General features: G+C 39.8%; 1 protein-coding gene across 2 annotated transcripts in view; it reads left to right on the forward strand.

Annotated features, from left to right (window-relative positions):
- BMAL2 (basic helix-loop-helix ARNT like 2) overlaps positions 1 to 13,316 on the forward strand; it is a 102,054-nt gene that overhangs the window by 68,209 nt on the left and 20,529 nt on the right. For both annotated transcript variants that reach the window (XM_070453835.1, XM_070453834.1), the window contains 4 exons: positions 9,714 to 9,954; positions 10,428 to 10,534; positions 10,691 to 10,841; positions 12,791 to 12,849. In XM_070453835.1, the coding sequence (XP_070309936.1) occupies positions 9,714 to 9,954; positions 10,428 to 10,534; positions 10,691 to 10,841; positions 12,791 to 12,849 (558 nt within the window). The remainder of the gene's footprint in view (positions 1 to 9,713; positions 9,955 to 10,427; positions 10,535 to 10,690; positions 10,842 to 12,790; positions 12,850 to 13,316) is intronic.

Here is a 13,316-nt window from a genome sequence, read left to right on the forward strand (position 1 = left end):
GCTCTGATGAATCAATTCCATGTTGAATAGATCCAGTTATAAATAAATCACCTAATCTACACAGCAATCCATATGAGAGAAAACATGGCGGCCAATGCAACCACCTCAACACAGCTGAAATCTCTTTGATGTTTGATGCAAGTTGTAACTTGAGTAGAGGCTAACACTATCAAGGCTTTTAAGTCTTTCAAGGATTGCCAAATTAGTTTCTCTCTCCTTCTGGGAAAAGCAGATTTTCCACATGTACTTATTCAGTACTAATATTTCAGTCATATCTTTGTCATGGTGCATGGCTAGTGCCTAGTATAACCATTTAACTTCTGTAAAACTGGATCTCACCCCCTGGCCTAGCATCTTACTCTTTGCTTCTAAACTTTGCAACCCCACAAGGTTGATTTTCAACCCGTCTATTCTTTTTGAGAACGATTGCTTTAAGCTCTAAGTGTGAGATTCTCAGGGCTTCCCAGATGCCTCAGTAGTAAAGAATTCGCCAGTAATGCAGGAGATGTGGGTTCAATCTCTGGGTCAGGAAGATCCTCTAGAGTAGGAAATGGTTACCTACTCCAATATTCTTGCCTGGAGAATCCCATGGATAGCAGAGCAGGATGGGATACAGTACACAAAGTAGCAAAGAGTCACACATGACTGAAGAGACCTAGCACACGTGCACACATGGACTGAATTGTGTCCCTGAAATTCATATGTTGAAGCCCAATGTGGTAGTATTTGGATAGGACCTTTGAGATATAATTAGATTTAGATGAAGTCATGAGGGTGGGGCCCTCATGCTTTAGTTAGCACCCTTCTAAGAGGGGAGCCCAGAAGATTTGTAATCTGTGAGCACACAGTGAGATGATAGCTGTCTGCAAGCCAGAAGTCAACTGTGCTGCTGTCCTGATCTCAGAACTCCAGGCTCCAGAACTGCAAGGAGATAAATTTCTGTTGTTTAAGCCACTCAGCCTGTAGTATTTATTACGGGGGGCCCAGCTGACCAAGACAGCAAACACCTTGGATCATTTTCTCTATGGTAATTCTCATAAGTATTTCTGAAAAGGCTCTGCAGTGGGAACCAAAGGAATCTGGGCTTTGCTGAAAATAAATGAATGTTTATTAAATTGGCATATTACAGTTTATGTTGAAAAATGGAACTCCAAGTCACAAATGGGTGGTAGGACTCTACCTTGTCTAGGCTTGTCCTATCTTTCACCTTGAATTTTCATTTCAGTTTTTGTCAAATTCTAGGACAGCCCATGACTGAATATATACAGTCAGTCATTGACAATAGGGCTTCCCTAGTACCTCAGGAGTAAAAAATCCACCTGCCAATGTAGGAGATGAGGGTTGGATCTCTGGATTCGGAAGAGCCCCTGGAGAAGGAAATGGCAATCCACTCCAGTATTCTTGCCTGGAGAATCCCAGGGACAGAGGAACCTGATGGGCTGCCGTCTATGGGGTCGCACAGAGTCGGACTTGACTGAAGTGCCTTGGCAGCAGCAGCAGCAGCAATCATAAGCTATTTGGTCACTCAGATGTTTCTGATTCCCTGGACTGTAACACCCCATGCTTCCCTGTCCTTCACTATCTCCCGGAGTTTGCTCAAACTCATGTCCACTGAGTCGGTGATACTATCCAGCCATCTTCTCCTGCTACCCTCATTCTTTCCCAGCATCAGGGTCTTTTCCAATGAATCAGCTCTTCCCATCAGGTGGCCAAAGGATTGGAGCTTCAGCTTCAGCATTAATCCTTCCAATTTATATTCAGAGTTGATTTCCTTTAGGATTGACTCCTAAAGTCAATCTCCTTGCAGTCCAAGGAACTCTCAAGAGTCTTCTCCAACACCACAATTCAAAAGCATTAACTCAAGCACTCAGCCTTCTTCATGGGCCAACTCTCACATCTATATGTGACTACTGGAAAAACCATAGCTTTGACTATATGGACCTTTGTCTGCAAAGTGAGGTCTCTGCTTTTTAATATGCTGTCTAGGTCTGTTATAGCTTTCCTTCCAAGGAACAAGCATATTTTAATTTCATGACTGCAGTCACTGTCCACAGTGATTTTGAAGTCCACGAAAATAAAATCTGCCACTGTTTCCACTTTTCCCCCCTCTATTTGCCATGAAGTAATGGGACTGGATGCCATGATCTTTGTTTTTTGAATGTTGAGTTTTAGGCCAGCTTGTCCACTCTCCTTTCACTTTCATCAAGAGGCTCTTTAGTCCCTCTTTGCTTTCTGCCATTAGGGTCGTAAGAGTGGGGGCCTAATCCGATGTGGCTGGTGTCATCATAAGAAGAGGAGGAGACACCGAGGCACACAAAGGGGTTAGGGCCATGTGGGGAAACAGTAGCCATCTACAAGCCAGAGGGAGGCCTTGGGGGATGCCAGACTCTCCAATGCTTTGATCCAGGACCGCCAGCTCCCAGAACTGTGAGAAAATTAATTTCTATTATTTCAGCTACTCAGCCTCTGATATTTTATATGGCAGCCCAAGCAGACGGATGTAATGGCTGGAATAACAGCACCACATGGGGGTGAGGTGAGGATTACATGTGGCTAAGGCAGTGCTCGGCTCCTAGACAGCACTCAATAAATGTAAGCTGTTATTTGTGGCTCAGAAAGAAGAGAAGGAAAGTCAAAGAGCAAGAAGAGAATCAGTAATTATTTAAAATCTGTATGCCCAGCACTTTGCATAAGTAACCTACTTTCATTTGCATATAACAGTCCTGTGCAAACCATCCGAGTCTTGCAAGTAAGAAAACCCGAAGCCTGAAAAGATTCTGTAACTTGTTGAAAGTCACACAGAAAGTGGCGAATCAGGAATCCAGCCTTAAAATATGTGTTCTTTCCACTGTGCTGTGCTACCAACTGGAGTAGCTTCCTAGATGCCAAAGGTTGTTAATGAAAGAGGTCCATTCTAGATGATTTTTGCAGCAGACACACAGCCAGGGGCTTGGCTCCTGCTCTAGGAATCTATCCCTGCCCACACACGGACGTTCATTCCCCTGCCAGGCTAGGCCACACAGAGGCCTGCAGTCAGAGTCAAACACCTTTTCAAAAAGGACTTTTTAATCTGCTCAAGTGCCTGACCAAGTATTTCACTTAACACTCCAGAGCTCTGCGCCAAAAGCATGAGCCCTGTTTGGCCTCAGGAACAGTGAGGGCATGTTAGCCATCAGATGGGCCCTTCTTCAGGGTTTCCCTGGAGGCTCAGATGATAACCTGCCTGCATTGCTGGAGACACAGGTTCGATACCCGGGTTGGGAAAATCCACTGGAGAAGGGAATGGCAACCCACTCTAGGATCTTGTCTGGAAAATTCCACGGACTGAGGAGCCTGGCAGGCTACAGTCCGTGGGGTCACAATGAGTTAGACATGACTGAGCGACTAAGGTGACAAAGCATATGTCTTATTCTGATGGCGAGGGCCTGCCTCACCAGTGGAAGAGTTGAAAGTTGGGGAGACTGTATGTAGACGGCGTACAGACAGTTGCCTGGGTCAGGAGGAGGCAACTCAGAATGTAGCCCTGACTGGCCGCACGGATGGTGTCCCACTTGTGGGACACTTTTGTATTCTACTTTAACCAAAGGGAGTGTCTGCCAAGTGAAATGATTAGATTTTACATAGTTGTTGTCCAGTCTTGAAGTCACGTCTGACTCTTTGTGACCCTGTGGACTGCAGCACTCCAGGCTTCCCTGTCCTTCGCTATCTCCTAGAGTTTTCTCAAACTCACACCCAATGAGTTGGTGATACTATCTAACCATCTCATTCTCTGCCTCCCTCTTCTCCTTTTGCCTTCATTTTTGTGTAGAGTCGCTACTAAATTGTTTTTTCCAATAATAATTAGCCAGTGGAATTCACTGTGTCTTAAGACCACTCCCTATTGACGAGAAAAGACTATAGTTAGCAAGGTGTTTTTCTTCCCTTTTACCATGACACGTAAGTTACAGTTAAATTTTTAAATTATTGTTTAAAACTATTTTTTTTTTTTTAGAGCAGGTTGAGATTTACAACACAATCGAGAGGGAGGTACAAAGGTTTCCCGTGTATCCCTTGTCCCCACACATGTATAGCCATATATATATAGTGTGTTAACACATCATAGTCACCTGAAGCCCATTACTTTACCTTAGGGTTCAATCTTGGTCATCGTTGTAATACCATACAGAGTATTTTCACTGCCCTAAAAATTCTCTCTGCTCTGTCTATTCATCTCTTCCCCAAACTACCTCTGGCAATCACTTTTTTTTTGTCTCATCATATTTTTGATGAGTTTTTGCCTTCATTGTATTTAAATTTAAAAGAAGAGAGACTGGAAAGCAGCCCTTTTTAGGCTAATTGAAAATGAATTTAAGGTTTATAGAAAGGCAAGATTGGCCATGAGTCACTCGAGTGACTGTTCTCTCTGATTTTGTGGATATCTGAGATTTTCCATAATAAAAAGCCTTTTTAAAAAATATGACTGGCATTAAAAACCTTCTTTCGACCCTAATTGTAACATGAATGCCATGCATTCAAACTTTCAAAAAGCTTTTAAGACAAGGATAAGATTGCTCATGTACCTCCACTTGTGAAATCAAAGGCTGCTAGGGATGAATGATTGTTACCAAATAGCTCAGATATTCCTTAAATTTATCTTGGCAAGAATATCAGTAATCCATTGGCTTCTTCTGCAAGTGTGGCAGTTATCAGAACCCAACATCCTCTTATGCCACTTGGCTTCCACTGTCCAACACTCGTGACCCTCTACTTGACCTCTTTCTCTGGTCCTTAGAGACAGTTCCGCATGTATCAGCAGGAGGCAGGCCTCCACTCCTGGCGGGCAGCGCTGCCTGGGAGCATCCCCCATCCACTGACCGAGGGCAGCTGATATGTAAATACTGATATCTTAGTGATGAACAGTCAGCGGTGCCACCGGATTCGTGGTCTCTGAAAGAGATTTAACTTCAGGACCAAAGACAGTCTCAGTCACTCAGAGCTTTGTGTGGATTTAAAGTGAAAGTGACAAAAAAAAAACCTTCTGACATTTGATAGACACCAGAAAGGGGCAGGAGAGTACCCGCCTCACTAATTTAAGTGGGGCCTTATATACTTCTCAAGTAGCTGCTGGGAATAGATAAAAAAAAAATACCTCAAGGTTGTGAGAATTTTGCCAGACCCTTTCCCATAACATACATCCTGGAACATACATCCCATAACATACATCCTGGAATGACATCAGCACGAGATTAGCCAGAAGGAACAGGTAAACCCAGAGCTCAAGACTATGGAAGTTTTTACCCAGACCTTCTCCCATAACCTACATCCAAAACTCAAAAAAAAAAAAAAAAAAGCATGTCCTTGAACAAGAGATACTGCTGCCTATGAACAGTATCTTGTCTGAGGCAAAAGAATGTAAAAAAAGAAAGAATATTTACCTCCTCCTTGAAAGGGCCTTAGGCTTGGACTCCTTATCAACCTGCCTAAGTTAACTCTCAATATCCTTGCTCTCCTGTTCCTTGAGGCACTTCAGGCCACATAACTCCGAGGTTTTTGTTCCCCATTTTTCTCCCAGAATGCCCCAATAGATTAAGCTTCAGTTTTCTCAAAGTGGCGACCTGTTGGAAAATGGATCTACTATTAGTTTCTTTGTCTTCCCTGTCTTACTTCCTTGACTGAGCTCTCTAGGAGCACCTCCCAAACCTACTTCTTATACTTAAATCCTTGTCTCAGGATCAGCTTCTGTGAGAATTCAAACTAAGCCAGCAAGATATCAGGTTGAGAGACCCAGCCTGCAACTTCTGGAAGAAAGTGTTCATAAAGGCTTTTGAGTCCTTTTGAAAGGATTTTGAAAAGCTGTCCTGTGGCTTGTATCAGTGCTTGGATTTTTTTTTTTTTTCTTTTTAAAATCATGGAGTAGATTGCATATGAATCTACCTTGTGGAGCTAATGTAAATAATTAGTTTGGTAAGGTTTGAGGCCCATGATCCCAATATTTAGGTAAAAGTCTAATGAATTTTGGGGATAAAATTGTTTTTTAATAGGATTTTTTTTAAACTTTAGATAACTGATCAAATGGATCAAATTCCATCACTAGATGGAATTACACAATCCCAACTAGAAATCTGCCGATTGAATGAATGTTCAAGATGGGAACTGAGGAACAGGGTAACTTAGAAATTGTTGGTAACCCTATTGTTAGAGAACTGAAGTCAAAGGCTACGTTCTATAGGATGAGATTCCATACATTAATATAAAACTTTCCAATCTGTATTTTCAGCTGAGCCTGGAATAGGAAATGGCAACCCAAACCATTATTCTTGCCTGGAGAATCCCATGGACAGACAAGCCTGGCAGGCCCAAGTTCATGGGGTCACAAAGAGTCAGACACAACTTAGCACATGCACACAGAATATTTTTAGCTAGTATATTTGTAAATTTGCAAGAAATCAGAAATGTCTAACTCAGTGTATAAGCCTTTTCCTTTTTCACATTTAGTTATTTATTTAGCTGTACCAGGTGTTAGTTGCTTGTAGCATGTGGGATCTAGTTCCCTGACCGGGAATTGAACCCAGGCCTCCAGGATTGGGAGCACTGAGTCTTATCCACTGGACCACCATGAAGTCCCTATAAGCTTTTCTTAAAGTTTATTTATTTTTTTTTTGTATTGAGGTAACTTTGGTTTATAACATTATATAAGTTTCATGTGTACAACATTGTATTTCTAGTTCTGTATACATTACAGTGTGCTCACCACTCAGATTTAGTTTCATCCTTCACCATACAATTGATTTGCCTTCACTTTGTCCTCCCCTCCTCCCCTTCCCCTCTGGTAACTACTGCTCTGTTCTCTTTATTTATGTGTGTGTTTTTGGTTGATTTGGTTTGTACATTTATTTTGTTTTTTGTTTCCATATTCCAAATATGAGTGAAATTATAGGGTGCTTGTCTTTCTCTGTCTGACTCAGCATAATACACTCAGGGTCCGCCCATGTTGTCACAGGCATAAGCCTTTTTACTTTTTATTTTATTTTTCAAATTTTTGGCTGCACTGCGTGGCATGTGGGATCTTAGTTTCCTGACCAGGGATCAAACCTGTGCTCCCAGCATTGGAAGGTAGAGTCTTAACCAGTGAACTGCCGGGGAAGCCCCAGCCTTTTTATTTTTGACTGTGATCTAGTTTTGTTAGTATAAATGAAAACCTTGTATTTATGCTAATCTTTAATTCCTTTCAAGTTATCTTGGATATTGGATGAGGTAAAGGGAGGAGCCCAGATTTTTTATTTAACTACCTGGGTTGATTGTGGTGCCATAAAGCAGGGTAGGGAAGAAGTGATCAAGACTTGGTTTGGGGTTGAAAAAGATAACAGCATCTAATTTAAGGCATCTGTGAGATGACTGAGCGACTTTGCTTTCACTTTTCACTTTCACACATTGGAGAAGGAAATGGCAACCCACTCCAGCGTTCTTGCTTGGAGAATCCCAGGGACGGGGGAGTCTGGTGGGCTGCCGTCTATGGGGTTGCACAGAGTTGGACACGACTGAAGTGACTTAGACTAGCAGTAGCAGTGGGTCGTGGAGAGTGTTGATGTCTGTTAAGTGTTGAATACAAGGTCCTTTGGCTCAGACAGGAAATACTCTGCCTGCAATGCAGGAGACCTGGGTTCCATCCCTGGATCAGGAAGATCCCCTGGAGAAGGGCCCCACTCTAGTGTTCTTGCCTGGAGAATTCCATGGACAGAGGACCCTGGAGGGCTTCCGACCACAGAATCACAAAGAGTCAGACATGACTGAGCAACTAACTAACGCTGTGCAGGGCTCACGAGAGCTAAACTGCCGGTTCCCTGGTTTATTCTCCAGACACTTCCCCATGACAGAGGGTGCCCCACCACCTCTGACTGCTCACTCTTGACTGTTTGCACTGGCTGTTCCCTATTGGAGCACCTTTTTATAGCCCTCCCTCTCCATCACTCAGGCTCCTGTTTGAATACCTGCTGTGACAGCACTCACTTCCATCAAATAGCACCAGAGCAGTGGTTCAGAGGGGGAGTTTTGGAGGCAGCCTGTCTGGATGGAAACCCCAAGCTCCAGCCTTCCCTGCTATAACCTTGGCAGTAACTCTCAGTTTCCTAAGATGGCAGGGGTAGTATTAGAACCTCTCACAGAAATATTGTTTTTGTTGTTTAGTCACTCAGTCAAGCCTGACTCTTTGCAAGCCTATGGACTGAGGCACTCCAGGCTTCCCTGTCCTTCACTATCTCCCAGAGTTTGATCAGACTCAGGTCCATTGAGTCAGTGATGCCAGGCAACCATCTCATCCCCTGTCACCCCCTTCTCTTCTTGCCCTCAATCTTTCCCAGCATCAGTGTCTTTTTCAATGAGTTGGCTCTTCACATCAGGTGGCCAAAGTATTGGAACTTCAGCTTCAGCATCAGTCCTTCCAGTGAATATTCAAGGTTGATTTCCTTCAGGACTGACTGGTTTGATCTCCTTGCTGTCTAAGCGACTCCCTAGAGTCTTCAGCACCACAGTTCAAAAGCATCAATTCTTTGGTGCTCAGCCTTCTTTATGGTCCAACTCTCATATCCATACATAACTACTAAAAAACCATGGCTTTGGCTAAATGGACCTTTGTCTGCAAAGTGAGGTCTCTGCTTTTTAATATGCTGTCTAGTTTGTCATAGCTTTTCTTCCAAGGAGCAAGTGTCTTTCAATTAAGAAGATTAAATGAATTATACTGAGAACTTAGAGCATGGCATGTAAAGTGTTCTTTACACCTTTGCTATTATTATTAGTTGTTCTCTTAATAAGACAGCCCGTATCATCTTCCGTCAAAAAAATGTTTTTGAAGATTTGTAATAACAGTCTGAGCAAAAAGTGCCAACTTACAATAGTGACTATTCTGGCCTTTCCTAAATCTTATCACAAACAACTGTTTTTTTCCTCCCCTCTTTTTTACCTTTAATTTTTTGTAGATTGCCATAATCTGTATACTGCCTATCTTTTTTACTGTTATTGTTTTCTTAAGCATTTCCTGATATTTGCACATATGGATTATTTCCAATTTTTAATTTTCCTGGTTGAATCTGTTTGATGAGTGTTTTCTTATGACTTAATTGCTTAAGATTTTTTTTTAAAGTTTAGTCATTTTATTTTTACACATTTTATGATAAATATCTCTGAATGTTCCTTGAAATATTTCTATATTATAATATGTATCTATTAGCCATTATAAATACTAACATAAGAAATTTAAGAATATATTCATGTGTCCTTTAAATTTATGAATATAAATTATAATATACCAAAATTTAAATAAGCTGAAAATAATACTTATGTAGCAAAGAGCAAGGGGGTATGAAGTTTAACAGTTTTTAACATATCAATTACTGTAATTTAAAAAATTAACTTGGAAATAATGAATTAGCTATGGATCTGTTTACACTGAAATTAAAACAATCCTTTTGATATAGGACATATAGTTTAGTTCTTGAGAAAAATAACCCATTAGGAATTAAGTTCTTAAGTAAACATGATCGATGCTTTCTTTTTAATGCCAACCTATTTCCTTTTCATATTTAGCATAAAGGCTATTTCATAGTAGAATCATAACTAATATAAATGTCAGTGTAATGAATTTATTCATAATGATTGAAATGCTTTTAAAATTTTTATCTTTTTTTAGTTTTATTGCGATGTAGTTGACAAATCCTCTTTTTTTTAAACCTTTGAATTAGATCACAGAAAATTCTGTACTATCCACTGCACTGGTTACTTGAGAAGCTGGCCTCCAAATATTGCTGGAATGGAAGAAGAAAGGGACAATAAGAAAGACAGGAGTAATTTCACCTGCCTTGTTGCTGTTGGAAGACTACGTCCACATATTGTCCCACAGAACAGCGGCGAGATTAAAGTGAAACCAGCTGAGTTTATTACCCGTTTTGCAGTTAATGGAAAATTTGTCTATGTTGATCAAAGGTAAACATTTATCTGCCATACTGATTAGAGTTCAATGGGATATTTAAGGCTACTAAAGATGTGGCTTAGTAGCGTGGCTGGATTTTTTTTTTTTTTAAGCTTTAGAATAGGAAATAAAGCTTAAATGAAATAAGGATATGGATACATCTGTAACCAAATTGTAAACTTAAAATATTTCTTAGCCAGTGGTGCAGAAACTGTGCAGGGCCTATGGCCACAGTTTTATTGATGCATGGTGAGACCAGTATACTGTGGATTAGGTAGGTGGCCTCTGGAGCAGCCTGGTGCCTGGATGTCCATTCTGCTTTGCAACTCTAATCTGGGTCTAGGGCAGCCAAAGGGAGCCCAGTGATGCTAAGGGTTACTCATCTCCTGGTCCACGTCTCTACTGTCCTGACCATGTGTGGAAAAGCAATCTTCCATAAGGGGATACATTCACCAATTCTGAACTTTACCTTTAATTTTAAAACTAGGGCAACAGCAATTTTAGGATATCTGCCTCAGGAACTCTTGGGAACTTCTTGTTATGAATATTTTCATCAGGATGACCATAGTAGTTTGACTGACAAGCACAAAGCAGGTATGCCTTGAATGGGGTTGTCTTTTAGTACTTTTTAATTATAGCTTCAACTCTTAATTTTTCATTCCTGTGAAATCTAAACCTTGAGCTAATCCCTAAAGGACTGATTTATACAGTGGTAAACTGTTATGCTGATTATTATCTTTTCTTGTTAAGTTCTACAGAGTAAAGAGAAAATATTTACAGATTCGTACAAATTCAGAGCGAAAGATGGGTCTTTTGTAACTTTAAAAAGCCAGTGGTTTAGTTTCACAAATCCTTGGACCAAAGAACTGGAATATATTGTGTCTGTCAACACTTTAGTTTTGTAAGTAATAGTTTATGTTGTTAAGACCTTTTTATTAATTTCAAATGAGTATCTTTGTTTCCCTCTTTTCATCTTGCTAAATCATTGAAACTATTTGATTCTCTGGCTTTATAACTTGAGTTAATGTCATTTGCAGCAACATGAGTAGACCTAGAGATTATCCTACTAAGCGAAGTAAGTCAGACAGAGAAAGACAAATATATGATATCACTTACATATATTAATAGAATCTTTAAAAATTATACATACAGTAGAAACTAAACATTGTAAAGCAATTATACTCCAATTCAAAAAAATAATTTTTTAAAAAAGTTCTCATCACAAGGATAAAAATTGTAACTATATGTAATGACAGGTGTTAATTAGATTTTGTGGTGAACATTTTTAAATATATGCAAATATTAAATCATTATCTTGTACACCTGAAACTAATATAATATTATGTCAATTATATCTCAATAAAAAATTGAGATTTTACCCTCCAAAAAATTAATTAATTAAAGAATGACACAAATGAACTTATTTGCAAAACAGAAAGAGACTCACATAGAAAACAAACTTATAGTTGCCAGAGAAGAAAGGGGGGGGGAATAAATTGGGAATTGATGATTAATAGATACAAACTACTATATATAAAATAGATGAACAAGGACCTACTATATCACACAGAGAACTATATTCAATATCTTTTAATAACCTATGATATAATGGAAAAGAAACTGAAAAAGAAAATATATATGTGTGTGTAATCACTTTGCTTTACACATGAATCATTGTAAATCAACTATACTTCAATTAAAAAAAAAACCCATGTGGTCCCCTGGCTTTGTACCTTGAGTATATATTTTGAGTAATTCATTCACTGCTCATGGGCATTAGTTCTCAGAATTAAGCTAAAAGTTTGCCCTTTTGTAATACATTTCTTTTGGCTTGGTATAAAATGTGACAGTAGATGCATTTATTCAGAACAGTTTTTCCCTACCCTTCATGGCCTTCTTTTGTCCTTCCAAAAAACACTGTGGATGTGGCTTTAAACTGTCTATAATTGTAAGAAGGCTTCACTAGTGGCTCAGATGGTAAAGAATCCACCTGCAATGTGGCAGACCTGGGTTCAATCCCTGGCTTGGGAAGATCCCCTCGAGGAGGGCATGGCAACCCACTCCAGTATTCTTGTCTAGAGAATCCCCATGGACAGAGGAGCCTGACAGGCTACAGCCCATGGGGCTCCAAAGACTTTTGTCGGATACAACTGAGCAAATAAGCAGATAAGCACATAATTGTTAGAAGTCATTTTGGCCTCCACATCATTTTTTCATGTCCATCTTCTAAACTTTGGGACCACATATACTTGTATAAAAATATTTGGCTGAGGGATAAGCAGAAATCCAAACCATTCACTGCCTTCAAGGCCCTGGTCTATGGCTATGTCAGCCTAAAGAAACAGCCAGCTTTTCTTGATATGCTCAATATGCTAGCATGGCCCCATTCCAAGTATTATTTTTCTATGTTTTATTTGAAATTGCTATAAGGTTTTATCAACCCAATTCTATTTCCTTATCTAAAATATTTAGTTTTTTAAAAAAGCCCCTCCAATTCTTAGTACCTGCAGTTCAGTTCAGTTCAGTTAATACTTGCAGTAGGTACTAATTACCCATCCTGACAATTCTATTACTCATCCCAATAATTCTTGCCTTCTTATCATTAGACTATGAACTGAGAATCTGTATCTGTGAGAACATATACATTACAGGGTACATTATTATGGCATCTGTCAAAAGCCCTGGTACTTAGCACATCAATACCTCAATATCTGGTGGTGACATTAACAATATGCATATAAAACACTAGTGGGTCAAGAACTGGCCATTCAGATACACAGAGCTTAATGTAATTGCTTTAACATTTTCCTTCACCTTAAAAAAATCACCTGTGGTGTTTCTGAATTCTAGGGGACATAATGATGCTGGAGAAACATCATTGCTTCCTTGCAGCTCTCAGTCATCAGAAGGTAAGCTTAGTTTTAGGTGTGAAGACTTATTACTAAGAAAGTTATCATCTTTATCTGTCTTGGAGAGGGAAAAATTTCTAAGTGAACTTGAAAAGATTTCAGTGGGTTGAGTTATCCTCCTCAGAATTCCCACAGTACTTTGGTCACACATCTGTTATAATCTTATATTGTATTGCAATAAGTTGTTCAGTCAGCTGGCTCACCACTAGACTGTGAGTCCCTTAAGAGCAGAAATGGTGTTTTACTTATTATGAACCAGCAGCTCCTAGCATAGTTCCTTGTATATTAGAGCGCTCGAATGTCTGTTGGTCCAATTCATGAAAAGCACCAAGGGGAAGTTATCGTAGATGTTCACCACAGGAATATGTTAATATATTATTTGCATTAAGAAAAACTAACATATTAGGAAATATTAAAAGTAGAGTCGTATTCAGCCATAAAAAAGAATGAAACATTGCCATTTGCAG

Source organism: Odocoileus virginianus, chromosome 23, assembly GCF_023699985.2.
Source record: "Odocoileus virginianus isolate 20LAN1187 ecotype Illinois chromosome 23, Ovbor_1.2, whole genome shotgun sequence".
NCBI classification, from domain to species: Eukaryota; Metazoa; Chordata; class Mammalia; order Artiodactyla; family Cervidae; genus Odocoileus; species Odocoileus virginianus.